The 17,031-nt window shown below is 43.5% G+C and overlaps 1 protein-coding gene across 1 annotated transcript; it reads right to left on the reverse strand.

The window, feature by feature from the left end:
• Positions 1 to 2,197: 2,197 nt before the first annotated feature.
• On the reverse strand, positions 2,198 to 16,772 carry MEX3C (mex-3 RNA binding family member C). Its single transcript, XM_009883710.1, has 5 exons — positions 16,686 to 16,772; positions 11,471 to 11,524; positions 4,892 to 5,000; positions 4,130 to 4,165; positions 2,198 to 3,423 (listed from the first exon to the last, which is right to left on the reverse strand). Exons 1-5 carry the CDS (start codon positions 16,770 to 16,772, stop codon positions 2,198 to 2,200), a joined length of 1,512 nt encoding a protein of 503 aa, XP_009882012.1.
• Positions 16,773 to 17,031: the final 259 nt, after the last annotated feature.

The raw sequence follows: 17,031 nt of genomic DNA on the forward strand, positions 1-17,031 counted from the left end.
CTCTGAACTGCCGGTTCCTGAGCACCGCAGCAGCCTGTGGCTGTGCCCTCTGGAAGACCACAAGTTGCTTTTTCAAGGCGGCGTGTAAAGCCAGCAATTAGTGGAAAACAAGATTCTTCACATATGATGTCACCCAGGCACAGCACAGCACTGGGAAACCCCCCTGGTGGGTGGGTGGGGGGACACGGAGGGATGTCGGCCAGCCCCAGCCTCCACGGGCTGCTCCAAGCCACAACCACGAAGAGAGCAAAACATTCAAGTTAATGGAAACAAGTCTTTATTAAGTAACTTTTAATATCAGAAAAATAAAACTCTTATAATTCTCTTTACAGCAAATATATAATATCAGTGCTTTGGCCATCATAAGTTAAAGGCCCTTTATCATAAAATATATGGTTTTTAAACTTTACTCAAATTGAATTTATAATCCCTATGACCTCCCTACATATACATAACAAAAAGTGTAGTAAAATTAGCAAATACTAAACTATATTGATAGTTTATCATTCTTAGTTTGTGGTTTATAGAAATGGTACACGCACCTAACGTCTTGTCAATTCCTTGGCTTATTAGTTGCAGTGTACAATGCAATAAAATACAAAATACATGCTCGGTGAACGTTTGTTCATATCTACAAGACTGCAGCTAGAGATTAGGTTTCAATACTGACATGTAACTATTCTACAAGCAATTATAGCATTAAAGTTATGCAGTACATAATATGCCATCAAGGCAACTCTTATACTGAAAATCATAAAATAAAAACCGTTATCTGTAAACTTTTATACGAAATGTAACTCTTCAAGTGGAAATAAAAAATAAAATTTTCTGTATATTTACTAGTTCAATACACATATAATTTCTTTTTGTTATACTGAGAAAAAAAGCTTTGTCTTGTCTTGGGAAAATAATGCTTCAAAAAAAATAGAAAAATCCACTAGAACTCCACTTTTGTGTCTTTTTTTTTTTGTTTTTGTTGTTTTAATATATGCCAGCACAGATTTGGGAAGGTACTGAGGATGAAAAAGCTAGAAACATCCACAGGTTGAAATGTAAGAAGCACATTCAAAAGACTTTTTTTTTTTTTCTCCTTATGATTGGAAAGACGGTTTTGAAATGAAGTAAACTGATTGCAGGGCCACTGTCACAGCTGCTGTCATGAATAATACAAGGGCACGTACGCAACTTCCCCCCCCTTTTTCCTTTTCCTTACTAAAAATAAAATATATATTTATATACGTGCAAGACAATTATGGACTGAACATAAAAATGCTTCACATTTTGAACTATAGAACCTCTAAAAATGTAATTTAAGAACAGCTTGATCGGACTAATGAACGGAATGTCAGCATCCTCACTATTAGTCGAAGTATGTGCATCCCAAAGCCCTTACTGAAATGGGATGAAGCCAGCCCGACTTTTTCCACATTACATTAAGAAAAGCAGTGGGTAGGAATTCACGAAATAGAGATGTTCCTGATCCTCTGAACATACTGCCCTTAACACGTCAGGCGAAACGGAGGTGTGTCGGACAGCTTCCCCCCCCCATAATGTATGCATCCAAAAAGGAATTAATAAAACCTACAAACCATCCCATACAGTGTGCAGGTCAAACATCCAAACTTGTTTTTTTTTTAAAAAAAAAAAAAAAAAAAAGGTATTTGCAATGCTGAAGAATTAGGCATAAGTTGTCGCACAAAGCAAAAATATTTTCCCCAAACCTGTTTTTCAAAACTGGCAGTGTAAAGAAGGCAGCATTGGAAGTGTTGTTTGATATATTGATAATGCCACAAACCCTCCACAGCAGACGAGTACTTCTGCGTTTCAGCTCGTTGCTGCCAGCACACAGAAGTCAAACGCTTAACAGAGATCCTTTAGAAAGCCTGTAAAATTTGTTGGGTTTTTTTTTTTTTTTCAGTTGTGTCACTGAGGAAAACTTACCCTCACTGTGCCGTAACATCCCACCCAACGGATCTCTGCTAAACACACCATCTGCTTACACTGAACCAGACAGAGACCACTTAGGTTTAGTGTTACTATAGCAGCCTTTTGAGAAAGTAGAAATCTATTAACAACTTCAGCCTAATCCCAAGAAAGCCCAACAGTCAGAATTCATTAGGAAGTTTACTAGAGGGTACCATTACACCCATGCCTTTAAGAGTTTTAGAAGTCCATATATAATAATATCTATATATATTTAAGAGTGAATTTGGATTGCCTGAGTAACAGCTGTCTGGCAAACGGGACACGATGGCGTTTCTTTTTCACAGATTTTGTTGGCACACTCCATGCAGAAGAGATTGTGGCCGCAGGGGACCAGGGCCGCAATGACTTCACTCTCGAAGCAGATCACGCAGTCGTGCTTCCGCCTCGACTCGGGGGGCGAGCTGGACGTAGAGCCACCGTTGGAAGAGGAATAGCTGTTGGTACCATTGGAGAAAGCGGGGATGTATATGGGAAGGCCGGCTTGGTGGCCGGTGCTAGGTGGGTCGCTCCTCACTCTCCTAGCCAGAGGGTGATCCAGGCTCTCTGGAAACGTGGGCGACAGGCGAGGAGTAGATGGCTGGCTCCCTCGGCGCTGAGGCTTGGCGTTACTAGCGGGGTCACTACCGAAGCCGGAGAGCGGGTTTACAGGTTCAAAAGGGGTCCAAATGGCTTGGGAAGGCGTTGGTAAGGAGTCATACGCGGGAGAGTCAACCGCAAGGTCTTCCGTGCCCACCGAAGGCAGCGTTTCTCCGAACCAGAAGTTGCCTGTGCTGAATGGACTCGTTGGGCTGAAGTCAGCCAATCTATTGCTTCCAAAATAGGAATCTGTGGAGCCACTTCCCAAGGAGCTGGAGCTGTCATTTCTATAATTAGAAATCATTGTGGTGCGGCTAGGAGGGACAGAATTAGAAGCAAGCCACGCAGATCCAAGAGTGCCTCCTTCGAAGCTCACATCCGTACCGTTGTAGTGGAAATCGTTCTCTTCGTTCAGCTCGATGTAGTTCCCGGTACGCATGGCTATGTGCATCTCTATCTCCTCACGCGCGCGGTCCACGTTTTCGGGCATTCCCGTGACTTCGAAGACGGGCTCCTTGTCTCTGCTGGGAGTGACTATGTAGGTATGGGTCTGCTGCTGAATTCTTTTGATTGTGGCCCCTTTCGGTCCAACCACCAGCCCAACTACACGGTAAGGCACCCTGACTTGGACTGTCGTCTGACCCGGCAGGTTGGGGGTACATGGCAAGCCGCCCAGGGCAGGACCGTTCTTGTTGCGTGACGCTCTGATCATGGAGAAGTGTTCAGCAGCTGAGAGAATTTCCCTTTTGGCCATGGCTACGTCTTCTTTCCGTCCAGTGACAACAAAGATGGGTTCTTCTCCACGAACAGGGGTCTTAATGTAAGTATTTGTCTTGGCCCTTAGTGCTTTTATTTTACAACCTGTTTAAAGGAAACACATGCAAGTTTAGCAAGAGGTCTAAGTTTAGAAAGCCACAAGAAAGCCATCTGTTTTAAGCTGTTAGAGAGTTTCAAGAAACCATAGGGTGAAACCAGAAGCAGCTGTTTTTATCTCTACAAGCCACACTAGAGAAAGCGGTAACAACTTCTACCTATTATTTCCAGACAGACCTCTGACACTTACAGCCACAGACTATTCTAGCAACGCTTCTCGGGCCGTTTTAGCCCATCATCCCCTCAATTGCTATCAGACAGTGAAAAAATGTGGATGGCTTTTTCTGTGACAGCCACATTCATGGTTATCCCATAAATACTGGTGGGTTTATATTTTTTTTCCCCTTAATTGGGTATCCTTCAGTTATTTCTAAGATCCCACAAACGGAGTAAAGGCTCACACATACACACACTTCAGTCTGCTGATACATTAGCCTTTCACTGACAAGCACGACCTAAAAGCAAATTAAACATTTACAAGTGAGAGAAGGGTCTGTATCACAACCTGCGTAGGATATAGATAAAAATTATTGATTTACTGAGAACTCTTCACTTGCTTCCTGTTATCAACAAGTGTTATTTAAACCTTACTCTTCCCTGTGGGATGAAGGAGCCACTCCTTGAACTGTCAAGTAGGAGTTCAAGCAGTTTGTTGCATGCAAATAAGCCTTACTATGTAATATTATGTGCCTACGTGGATTTTTGTTCTCGTTAACTGGGTAAATCCAGTCTGAAAGAGAAGCAGAAAGTTAATGAAACATTTGTCTTTGATTTTGGGGGACTGAATTATAAAGTTTGCTAGGACACAGCAGCGGCAGGCTCCTTCCCAAGACGCTTAAGGCGTTTTTGCACAGTGCATACAGAAGCACCTTTTACTCAGCACAGGACTGGAAAAGCAGGCAGCGCAAAATTAAGAGAGACAAGCAGGTCCACGACATGCAAGGCAGTCAACTGGATTCAGTCTTAACTGAATTTAGCCTATATTAAACCCAATTCAAAAGCATGTCGCGCTAAGTATCATTTTATAGTCAACCTCATCTTGAAACAACTATAAGCGACGTTTGCAGCCCGAGTGTTTTAAGCATCATTTCACTTGCAGGGTGAAATCTGTTCCCGTTTTCCTCATTTACTTTAAGTATCTCATAACTGTGTGGGTACATGAAATAGTCTCTCGAAGGACTGTTTTGTCAGTTGCTTGCACCCAAGGTACCACTGGCGATAACAATTTTACAGTTCGAAAGCTGCTCAAAGATGCACTCTATTCAGGACTATCTACTCATATGAAAAAAAAGCAACAAATATGCAGATGATGGTTGGAATAGAGGGAAGGAAGAGCCTCTTCTTGCAGGGCCCCTGCGCACAGCAAGGGCAAAGGCTGAACACAACAGCCCTTTGTTTCCAGGACACAGCTGGAGAGGAAGTTCATTATCTTCAACAGCTCGTCAGGAGGCCCTACCTCCACCAAAACACACCCGGAGGAGAACGGGAGGCACAGGCAGATCTGCACGAAGGAGGGGATGCAGACCCGAGAGCCGAACAAGAAGTTCAGCAAGAAGAGCCAATATCTGCGGGAGAGAACAAACTCATAAGCCTCAACCTCCTGCTACAGCCCACCGAGAGGGGCACAAACAGAAAAAACACAGGCATGAGATGCCTTATGGCACGCATCCTTTGAAGCCATGCCATTTCCCTGCTCGTACCAGACAGTAGCACATCACTCGGGCAATTTGCCTTTACTCCCTCCATCTCTTGGGTTGCATTTCGCCCTTTAAGCCCATCTGCTCGCCCGCTCTGCTTCCCGTGACTGCACAGTTACTCAGAAAGGATGGTGGGCTCCAACCTTAAACCCACAAGGATCCCCAAAGCGGTGCCACTGAAGTCTTCACACCAATCAGGACCTCTTCACCAGCATACCTAAAACCAAAGTCAGCCTCCTGATGTGTATCAATTACTCTCCAATTTACACAAGTTACTTTGATTTATTGCATTCCACCCAAGTATATATTCTTATTTCACAGAAATTACAGAGGCAGCATTTAAAAGAGAATACTAGGAGCATCTAGCATAAAATTTATACATCTAAAAACATGTATAATTCATTAATTCAGAGCCTACTTAATTCTAGTTTCCAAAGTACCTTACCAATTCTTATGGTTTACATTTTAGACAAGACTTTACTGAGCGTTTAGAAACTCAAAACCAGTTAGAAGGCTGCACCTTCAGCTTCCTTCCCCATTTCAGCTGCAAACTCCCAGAGACTGCTTTGCCAGAGCCACATTTCCAAACCGCTCCGCTTCCTTCTTTAGGCTGCGGAATGGCACAGACCAAGGTGGGCAGAGCTGTTCTTTTCAGGTATGGGTCACATACCTGGAAAGCAGAGGCCAAATGCTGCCTCAAGCTCCCTGCAGTGACAGAACAAGGCTTTTCAACATCAGAAAGCTGGCTTCAATGGAAAGCTGACTCCACAGACAATCAACTCTCAAACTTTAACTGAAAAGTTCGACGGAACTGAAGAAAGTCACCACACATAAAACCCAACATCTCTGAATGAGTCAGTCAATACCCGCTGGGTTTTGTCTGCAAGGAGGGCTGGAAAACCCCACCACAGACAGTCATGTCAACACACAAGGTCAGTAGCCCATTATACCACTCCAGCAGGGTGATCCTTCTATTTGCTTGTACTCAGCTGCTCTGGTTTCCCACCCTCCTCCATTAGTCACTACTGAGGCAATGATACGGAGCACAGCTGATCCCATCCCCTCTCCGACAATCCACAGCATCCAGAGGCGCTGCGGCCACCATGACATGAGGTCGGCCAGCTATGAAGTCATGCAGCCAAGGGATGAATCAAGAAGTTTCTCAATCTCCTGAGCTTAGACACAGAAAGACAAAGGAAAAAAAAAATACACCGCCCCATGCTTTTACGATAAATCATAAGATCATTGTGTCCAAGATTTTGAAGTACAGAGATGAGAAAGCCTGAAGAGGAGACTTCTAAACTGGAAATTTAATCAAAACTTCCAGAGTAATCTTAGTTTTGGTATGATAATAGAAGTCTATTCAATACAAGTTACCATATTTGATTCAGCTGTATAAGCATTCCTAAGCAGCATACTCAGCCATAAGTACACACCGACACTGTTAAAGCAAAACCCTTTAGTTTTGCTTTCATTTAGGCAAAGATTTACTTGCCCGCCCGGGCATGTGAGGAGGAGCCGAGCCTGTACTGAGCCCTGCAGGCAGTGTTCATCCTATACCGGCTGATTTGCATCATTCTTCTCAAGCCTCCTCCCTGTTTTTCCCTTAAGAGGATTATTTGACTAAACATTTTAGACACACTACAAACATTATACTCCCCAAGAAACTTAAGGGTAGCTCTGAAGGAATTGTTTACCTCATCCACCCCCAATTTTAAATGATCAAATACTTCCTTATTAAAAAAAAAAAGGTGATAGAAGACAGATTATTTCCCCCTCCTCCCTTGAAGCAAGAGTCAAGCGCAACAGCCACAGCACCCACAGCCTTCACCCACCACGCAGCGACAGCCAGCTCAGCCTTCACTCCGACTTTCACCTTTCATCGTCACGAACAGGATGAGACACGTCAAACTCTGTCTCAGGCCACTGACTCCACCAGGGAAACTCCCCAATGCAGCTGGCAGAGCCAAGCGCACACCTGCCACGCACACAAGCCGACCCAATGCTACAAGCCAAGAACCACCCAAAAAAGCATCCCTCCTCTACACAGCCACAGCGGTACCTAGGAGAAATGGAACCTTACCCCTGTTTCTTTCTTCTGCTGAATTCACCTCAACCCCACGCGTTGGGAACGGGACTAGGACTGATTTACACATGAGGATCCTTTTGTTGCTTGGTCTCTTCTAAACAGCTACACCAGGGGAAGGGAGTTTGTCATGCTGCTGAGTACCGACGGTACCAAAATGCAGCCTGTCAAAGTGGGGACACACACCTGACACCCACATTCCTCCTGCAGCTCTTGCCAAGCGCAGTGAAACTGGGGTTCAGGCACACACGGGAACCCAAACCTTCTTACTATCATGTCTGCTTAACCTTGCCTCCCTGATTACATAGGGCTTTGGAAAAAAAAAAAAAAAGAAAAAAGTTTATTTAAATAGAAGCCTGGAAGTTATGGCAGCAAACAGCCCACGTGAACCACAGTCAACTGACAATACCAGTTTGTTCTCCTTCCCTGCTCCTGACGGGTACCTAGCTACGGGGATCAAAACTGAGAACCTCCTGCAGCTCTTTAGACGCACAAATCCTGCGGGGAGACGCCAGTACTGCCCCGGCTGTAAGAGCAGCCAGCAGGGTGACGCTGCATCAGTGCCAATGCAGCTCTTGTGCAGGAGGCAGAGCTGATGAGCAGCCCCGACCAAACCCATCATCCTCCAACTCGGCCCCCAGAGCAAAGAGGAGATCTCACAGATTGGCCTCCACAACTTGTTTGCAGTAAAGCGAAAGCCATAGTTCACAGGAATCTATTTTTCAGTAGCTTTGACATTATCTGAAAGGCAATACTGTATTACAGCCTCCACTCTGTATACGGTCTTTAGCACCCTGACCACTGATTTTGTAATACGCTGACACCAAGTAAAGAGGCGGCGACAGAATAATTAGGGACATCAACCTGGAACCGTGAGCTGCTAGGAAAGCCACGGCGAATTTGTCGCCTAGAAAGTCAGGGCAGAGTCTGGGAAGTGCCGGCAGCCCTGCAGCGATGGCACAGCGTCGTGCCAAGGAGAGAGGGGACCGCTCAGGGATTCGTTTTCTACCAACCTGCAACTGTCGTGTGTGGACACAGCTTTAAAGGTAGAGCCTGTTAAGCTGGAACAGCCCTTACTTCATTGTTAGCTTGCCACAAGCTTTTAATTGGAAAGCGCGAACTCCTGCAGCTACGGTAACGAAGGATTTGCAGAGACTGAAACACTGGATGTACCATAAGGCTGACAGATCTGCTGAGCATAACACTGCCCACCTGATTAACAAACAAAGAAAAATTAATCTACTTTATTAAGAATGACTGCTCTATGTATTTTTCAGAAGAGTTGTTCTATACCGGTGGTACAAGCTGCATTCTTCTGCTTAAACATAGGGTGCTTCCTTTCAGCTGCAACATGGCTAAAAATATCTATCCACTTTGTGATTATACAGTAGAAAACTGATATATGCCCCATTTATTAAGCATACAGAAATGAAGCTGCATTGGGACAGAAAATGAAATCCTGTTCTAAATTGTTTAATGGTTAAACCTCCTTAAGCAGGCTGGCTACACAAGCAAATGAGACCAGAACATTTTTGGCACTTCACTGGGTTATTAAAGTCATGAAATACTACCTGTGGTCCACTCAGTTGATAGACTGACTCTGGTTACTATCGCCTTTCACCTAAGATCAATTAATCTCACACCTTGTTTTAATTCATGGACTGGAAAATTTCAACTCCTGACAATTTTTTTTTTTTTTTTCAACTTGCTGTTGAATATAGTTAGTTGGTTCAAGGAAGATGAAGAAAGTAATTTCTCTGCACTTGCAAAAGATACTGAACCCCTAGATCTACGTACTCCGGCAGCTATTTATCACCCCTCCGGTATTTTGATCTTAGGAATGAAGGCTATAAAAATACACTTTTAAATTTTATTTTTAACCGATTTTAAGAGACGGCCTAAACTTGGACAATAATTATCAGAAAGAATTCTTCGAAAGCAGGTTTTTGTTTATTTTTATGCAGCTTTCTCTAGAGGCAAACTGAGAGACACCTCATCTCAGAGCACAGCACCCATCCTGCCGCCAGGACTAGACCGACCACCAACAGCTTTAACAGCTCCCCATCAGCATTCTATAGCACAGACAATAGTCTGATTGCTATTTGGGTTAATTAGCTGGTAAGATTAAGGCTCCCATGTGACAGCTAAGCATGATGCATGATAGAGAGCTAGCAAATATGAATACAGCAAGGGCTGGGCGCAGCTTGCAGCTGGGGTTTGCTCAAGCTCATGGGGAGGTCGCTGGCAGGTTTGGAACCAGAAGATGACAGTCCCTGAAGAAGAGAGCAAGCTAACTGCTTAAATGGGGACATGGATGTATACAGAGTTTAAACAACTGTTGTTTTGTTCGTCACCTAATGAACAAAGCAATCTCCTCCCTGGTGGTACCCAAGCCGGGGTTCCTTGGGGATGGCTGCTTGAAACACACACCCGGAGTTGTGAGACTTATGTCCCTGGGAAAAGGCTTTTCCCACAGGCTACCCAAGCCCTAGTACGTGCTCCTGCCCTTCATCAGGTTGTATTTTTTTTTTTTTTTTAAGATTAAATTTTCCATTTATCACAGTAGGAATGCTTCATAGCAAGAACCCAACAAGCAGAGCTGCTTCTCAAATTTACGATCCAAAAATGTGATACCGATACCATTACAACCCAAAACTTGGGAACAGAGTTCTGCCTCTCTGCTCTGGAGTGTGGCTGCAGTAATGGTTTCAAACGACAACCGTACCTCAGAAGCACCATGCATGGGTAATAACCATCTTTCACTTCTAACTATAACGACACTACAATAAGCAATGCTGCAAGTAGGTAAATTACTGAGTAGCCTAGAGGAGAAAGAAGAACTCAACTGACAGCCACTCTGATAAAGTTATTCCAAGAAAAGGAAAGATGACATACAAGTCTTTCAAGAAAAATAAAAATTATAGCATTTTCTACCAAAGACTTTTTTCCCTGCCTCCTGACCCCCTCATTAACTCACCACTGCAATCAAAGGCTTTTAGTTACGCTGCAGTTACCAAACCCCTGTGCCTGCCCATGGAACATTTCAATGACTCACGCTATATATAGCAACCGAGACTGCTCCTATTATAATTCCATCACGCTTACCCATTTCTGAGGAGCAAGTGACCACTTACTTCGCTTTGCATTTTATACATGTACAAATGCGAAGATGAGACACGACTTTCCTACTTGTCAACATCCAGCTGGAACTGCAGAAGGGGTTTTAGACAAGGTACTTCCCAGACCAGCACTTCATGCTTGAGTGCACCAGATGCCAGAGCGACACCGGCTGGGACTTGTTGAGGTACAAGGAAGGAGGACAACCTGGAGATCTCGAGTACCTTAACCAAAAGCCACATAATCACAGTCAAACACTCAGCTGGGCCAGACCACAGGGAGCAGGACTTTGTTCAGCTCTACTGCTGCCAGTAGTGGATGGGAGAAGAGGGGAGCTTTAAGAGTCCCTCATGATGCTGAGAAAGCGACCCAAAGGAAGGCTGCTCACAAGCTCCCAGGGACATTTCCCTCTCCTGGAAAACAAAAGCCCTGGTTCAAGAACCGTGTACCAACTCTTTAATAAAGATGTCTTAGGTACGTATCAATTTATCAATCGATTTATATATCAGTCCAGTACAGAATGAAGTAGTCAGCCTGCACACTGTCTCGTTCTATATGTCAGGCTGAGACAATCTATAAATCAGCAGTCCCACAGGCAGAGGAATACTCCAATTCCCAAGACAGATGGCAACTCAGTAAACAAGTTACACGCAGCAAAAGAGCCAGAGGGCAGCAACTTGTATTATTAATTACTTGCACTACTGCAGCAGCAGGACTAAGGTAGCAGCTGCTGAGCAAAATTAGTTATAAGAGAGGGAGTATGTCCAACGAATAAAATAACTACAGGAAAAAAAAAGTTGTTTTCATTAAGAACATTGATCTAGTGAATTAAACAGATTGGTGTGAGCAACAGTGCTGGGAAACCTGACCGGCACAAGGCGGATTTTAGAAGGGACCACCATTCAACATGCCAAGATGGCCAATAAAAGGAAGATTGCAAAAAACCCACGCAAATCTTCACCTACACCAAATCCCCTGCTTCAAAAGTGCTGCTTGAGCTGTGTTTTTAAACACAGATTTCCACACTATATTGTCAAATGCAAAATGAACTAGAAGGCAAAAAGCAAGAGATCCTGTGTCTTTGTTCAGAGGAGCAGCAGAGAACCTGGTGCAGACCGCAGAACTACTGACTCACACCAGTGAAGGAAACCGAGATCTCGAACGCTGGCAAGATCTCATAAAGGAACACCTGAAAGAGAGAGAAAAGGAAGACATTCTTAAAGAGTAACTGAAGTCAGAAACAAATGCTAGATTTAGACCTTTTTGGCCTCTTCTTTTGATTAAATAAAAATGTTCTAGTGCTCAACAGCCTTTTTTTCTTTGCTACAGCAAGTTCACAACCCTGTTAAATATTTTGCCTGCAATGGGGAATTGGCCCTGTGGGGCGGAGGTATTGCATCAAAAACAAATTTAAGACCTTTGAGATATCCAACACTTAGTTGCTCTTCCAGAAATTCAGACCACGGTGTACTAGAAGAGAGGGTAACAGGGGCTAAGACAGGGAAAAAGCACGTCTGCCGACTTTACTAACAGCTTAAAAAAAAATTAATCACCATTTTCTCATGCCACTGGCAGCTTAATCCAGTGCAGTTTGGAAGCACGTGTTTAGAATCAAGTTGCTCTTCCAGAAATTCAGACCACGGTGTACTAGAAGAGAGGGTAACAGAGGCTAAGACAGGGAAAAGCACAACGTCTGCTGACTTTACTAACAGCTTAAAAAAAATTCATCACCATTTTCTCATGCCACTGGCGGCTTAATCCAGTGCAGTTTGGAAGCACGTTAATCAGGATTGCTTTTGTATGTGCAAATCATAACCTTAAAAAAAACATACTCTTTTAGAACACTGCAATTTTACAAGAAAACCAGAAGGACCAGAGGGTTAGAAATTGGCACTTTATGTCACAAGATTTTTATGATTTTAATTTCATCTTCATCCAAAGATCTTACTTACGCAGGTATTCCCTTCTGGTATTTGTACGTTAAAATCTACAGAACTTCTGGCAGGCTGCACAAAGAGAAAAAAAAATCTCCCGAGCGCGCTGTGTTTGGTGTGCTTCCCACCCAACACACCAGACAAGAGCAGCATTTATGACCAAGGATTTATGATCCCAGCTGGAGAACCTGCGCCCTTCTGACACGCTTTGCAACTTGAGTTGGGTCTTCGCATAGCGCAAATGACAAACAGCAGAACCGAAACGATGTTTGTCAGACAGTACCAGAGAAATAGGCCACTGAATCTTCAGCAGCGATTTCAGACTGTGCCAGGCCGCGGTATGCTCACGTGGTTCAGTTCCTGGAGTTCCAGGCTCTAAAAGTGACGAGACTTACACTTCTCAGAAAAAAAAAAAAAAAAAAGCTTTTGTATTGGATTTCAACAAATAGCTCAAGTTTTCTTTCAGTCTTTAGAACGAGCCATTTAAAAATCTGACGCGTAACTGCCTTTTCAGCTTTCACTTAAAATAAGTCAGCTGAACCTGTGGTCTTGGTTGTCTGTGGCAATCAACCGACACAGGGATAGGTGATGACTTCAGTCATGCAAATTAAACTAATTCTGGAGAGTGGAAATCTCAAAACATCCAGTTTAAAAAACCCAAACCAACACAACAATATGCAATTCAGACTAGTTAGCTATGTTTATGCTGACTGCCTCTTAGAGGTCAGCAATTAATAACCAGTCAAGGCTACCTAAGTATCATCAGCAATTCACTAACGTTATTATCCCAACACAGAGAGGCAAACGCAGGCATACAGCTCTTTTTGAAAGGACTGTAATTATCCTACCATAGGACACCTAGGTACTATACTCAGCTAACACAAGTATTTGCTCCAGCATTGTTTTAGCACTGTTTCCACTCCCCACGAGTAATAGCCATTGGTTTTATTTGGCTGTTCAGCTACACTAGATAGTTATCAGCTACCAACTTACCAGAATTATTTTTTTTTGTTTGTTTCAAGTTACAGGACTATTTTAAGCAAAGTAATATTTTGCTCAAGAGCCTGCATTCAAAAGCAAAGAGCAAAAAGGAGTCCAAGATCATTAAATATGCATAAAAATGTTATTTTAGTTGCAAGGCTGTCTCATGCAAAGCAGATTTGTCATTATCGATTTAATCAGTGAAATGGGATGATATCATTCCTCCTCCTCTTACTCATCTGGGGTTTGGAGACTGCCCTGCCCGTTTCAAGTTCTGCAGCCATCATCTGAACTATTCTTACAGAAGGAAGAGAAGCATCAGGCGTTGGAGTTAAGTAGCTCCAACTTGAGCGATGTCTTAGGGAGAAAAAGCGCTATTGTCAGCTTTACCGAGGATATAAACACTTGGAAAATCACTTTACTTGGAGAGTCACAATGCTGGAATGCGTTAGCAAATGTATTCCAACATTTGTATTAGCTGAAGATAGTTAATACCTTCAAGGGTGAAGCATCTCTCTGCAGGACAGGCTTTTGTCCCTTCCACCACCTTTCACGTTTTCTGTTCGTTTCTTCAGACACCACCCCTCTTTTTGCATTATTCAAAACAGCTTTTAGTGTTTAAACGTGTTTTGGGTGGTTTTTTTAGTGTAAAGAAAGAAGCGCTGGGCACTGAAGACTCCAGTTAAATTTGTCAAATCCTTCTCAAGGCCCACCAGGCCATGCCAGAATTGCCACAGAAAATCACCATCTTTCAAGATTAAACCAAAACCTTCCAAGTCAGATCTCCAGAAGTTTTGGGTTTTTTTCTTTGAGTCTGGATACATGCTTATATAATTTTGGTATACGCCCTATGCCAGGTTTTCTCAGGCAAACAAAGTCACCTCAGCAATGCAGCTTTCTCGCTACCGCTTCTCAAGAGCGCTTTCTCACACTTCATTATATTGGGTTTTTTACCCAATGGAACTTTGTGTACCTGGGATTTTTAGCTGCTGACAGCAAAGGAAGTAACTTGTCTGACCAGCACGATGACTGGCCAACGTACCGAAGGTTGGATTCAAGAGCTAGTTCGAACTCATGCAGGAAGCCTGTACAATGCCATGAATGGAATCTAATTTTCCTGGCTCCTAGTCACATGCTTTAACAAGAGTAAAAGCACACAAATATCTTTTCCTTTGTTGTTCGCCTTTGAGATTCTTCCACTTCAAAGACTACAAAGAATTATTACGCTACCCCAACCCGTGTCTGTCAGCTTCATTTTTTTTTGGAGGGGAGGGGGGTGTAATAAAAAAAGGTTGAGAACATTTAAGATTTTTAAAAAAGCCAACAAAAAAACCAACCAAAAAGCACAAAACGCCACCAACTTTCAGAAATACTACAGGACATCTTTTTTAAAGAAGGAACACCTACTATTGATGAAAAGAAAATCTTACTTAAGCCTTTTCCAGTGTCTTTTTCAGTGATGGAAATGCTCCCAGCAGCAACACGTTAAACCACTGTCACAGTAACCCAGCAGCCTCCAACCGAGCTTCACGAGAAAACCAGCAACCACAAGGTACATTTCAGGCACTCCACACCTTCTAGAGCTGCCACATCCCACATCTCTGCGCAGCCACCAGCACAGATTCGGCAAGTGCAGCTACCCACGTGAGAACCCGCAATACAGCGACCCAGAGCGGGGCTGTGGGAGAACCACTTCGCTGCCTGAAGTGCTATATTTATTTCTGAAACTTGCACATAATTGGAAAAAAATGTTAAATGCAAGAGCCGTAAGGTTTTTTGCTTGTTTACAGCTCTCTTAGGAATCGGGAGCTCCTTTGGTCTGATAAAGAACATCTGGAAATTCTCTCACTCTGTGCAAAAAAATTAAATTTGGATAAAGAATACGGTGGAATTCCGGTTATCATTACTCTTTCAGTTAGGGGGTTAGGATTTACAATAAACATGCTTTCAGACACAGCAGTGAGGCCTCCAGCAAAGCCCAGATCAAACTCAGCATTCCTGGTATTTCAGAGCTGATGTTTTCGAGCTGCAGACATTTCAAGTTCTTTTTATTCCTCACGAAGACGGCAACAGAAAGAAAATAATCTTTGTGAGAATCCATCACAAGTAACATTCCAATTACATAATTAGATATTAAAGCATTACAGCACAGAGGTGTCTGGCATAAAACTGAAGCTGAATTCATCCAAGATAATGCGACCAGCTGGTTATGATGTGTGCTGGGAAGAGAATATGCAGTATCTTTATTTTCAGAGAGAGCAGAAGGCTCCATGAAGGATGCGGACCCAGCCAGCCTTGCTTGAGGCAGCCCAAGCTGACGAGATTTTGCCAGGCACCGCACCGGCACAGACCCATGCAAAGCAGGTGGATGAGAGAGCAAGAGCCTCTGGGCCATGCCATGAGCGGGCACAGCTTTGGGCCATAAAAAGAGATGCAAGGACCAATACTTCTAAGAAATTTGACAAAATACTTAGTGGAACTAACACAACTTACTCAAGTCGGTCTCTCGGCATAAATCTCCTTTGAATGAGAAATTTTAAAGGGCCTCCTTACGCAAAGCTTTCACGCAAATATATTTGGTAAGCGTTTTTCTTAGCTCTCCCTTCACTCCCGCTCCTTCCTCTTCTGTAGGCCGAATTCTTTTTATGACATGATCCCTCCCTGCCGAGGCTAAATATTTTATCACAAGCCAAACAGTGGGACATCAGATAAGAAATAAAAGCAGAAGCAGCAAATGAACTCTTCAGGAACAATGATCCTATTTTTATGCAAGCTCCATTATCTTGTTTTTAAGTGACTCAAAGTGCTGAGAAATATACTACAGAGAACAATCGTGACCTGGTGGAGAATAAACACAGCAGCCTAATCGGTCCTCAAAGCCCAATAGTTCATATTTCTCTTTTAGAGGACTGTAGTAATAACCATTTTCAGTTCTGTTTTCCACCCCCACCCCCTCCCGACATCCCCAATGACACACGAGCAAAGTCTTAAGACATTCAAACACTATTTCTTGGAAAAGATATTTTCTGCTTCTGAACAGAACGGGCTTGTCTACATCAGAGGAAGCTACCTGCCAATTTTTGCAGCACGGGCTTCGGTTCTCCTTTGACACACCCAGCAAAAAAACCACCCTCGACTGCTAAAAGCCTAAAAATAAATGTAGGAAGAGAAAACAAAAGTCTGCCCAAGCATCGGTGCTCACTGAGCATGTCTTTTAGTGCCACATTGGTTTAGACCAATGTTACCATTTCTTCCATACTCAAGAAAAAAAAAAGAAACAAAAGCCACATTGATGTAGAGAGACCAGACAGCATAACCACTCGTTATCTGAGCCGATCAGCAAACGAGACACACCACCCCCAAACCAATAAAGAATAACACAGAAAGAGAAGAGGAAGAGAGCTGCGACTTCATTGTCTGCATTTCCACACCTACACTTGACTCTGCTCGGCGCTTCTCTTGATACATAAAAAGTGCTTTTAAAATTAAGTTCTCTGCCAGAAAGCTGTCGCGAAGCGTCATCTTTCTACCTCCTCCAAGCACCGCTCCCACGAGACCACATGAAAGGCCAACAACCAACATGACATCACCGATATGACCTTATCCTAACGGCGTAACAGAGACCCATGGAGGGTAGCAAGAGCGATCAACAGGAAGCCACAACCCCAGCAGAAAGACAAGGGCTTCCACACAGAAAAAGGCTGCACGTGGCTCTTTTCTCTACCTCTCTGGTTCCTGAGGTCCCACTTTGTCCCGGCCAGCGCCATGAAAAGCTGTAGGA

This window comes from Charadrius vociferus, unplaced genomic scaffold (genome assembly GCF_000708025.1).
Source record: "Charadrius vociferus isolate BGI_N301 unplaced genomic scaffold, ASM70802v2 scaffold194, whole genome shotgun sequence".
NCBI lineage: Eukaryota > Metazoa > Chordata > Aves > Charadriiformes > Charadriidae > Charadrius > Charadrius vociferus.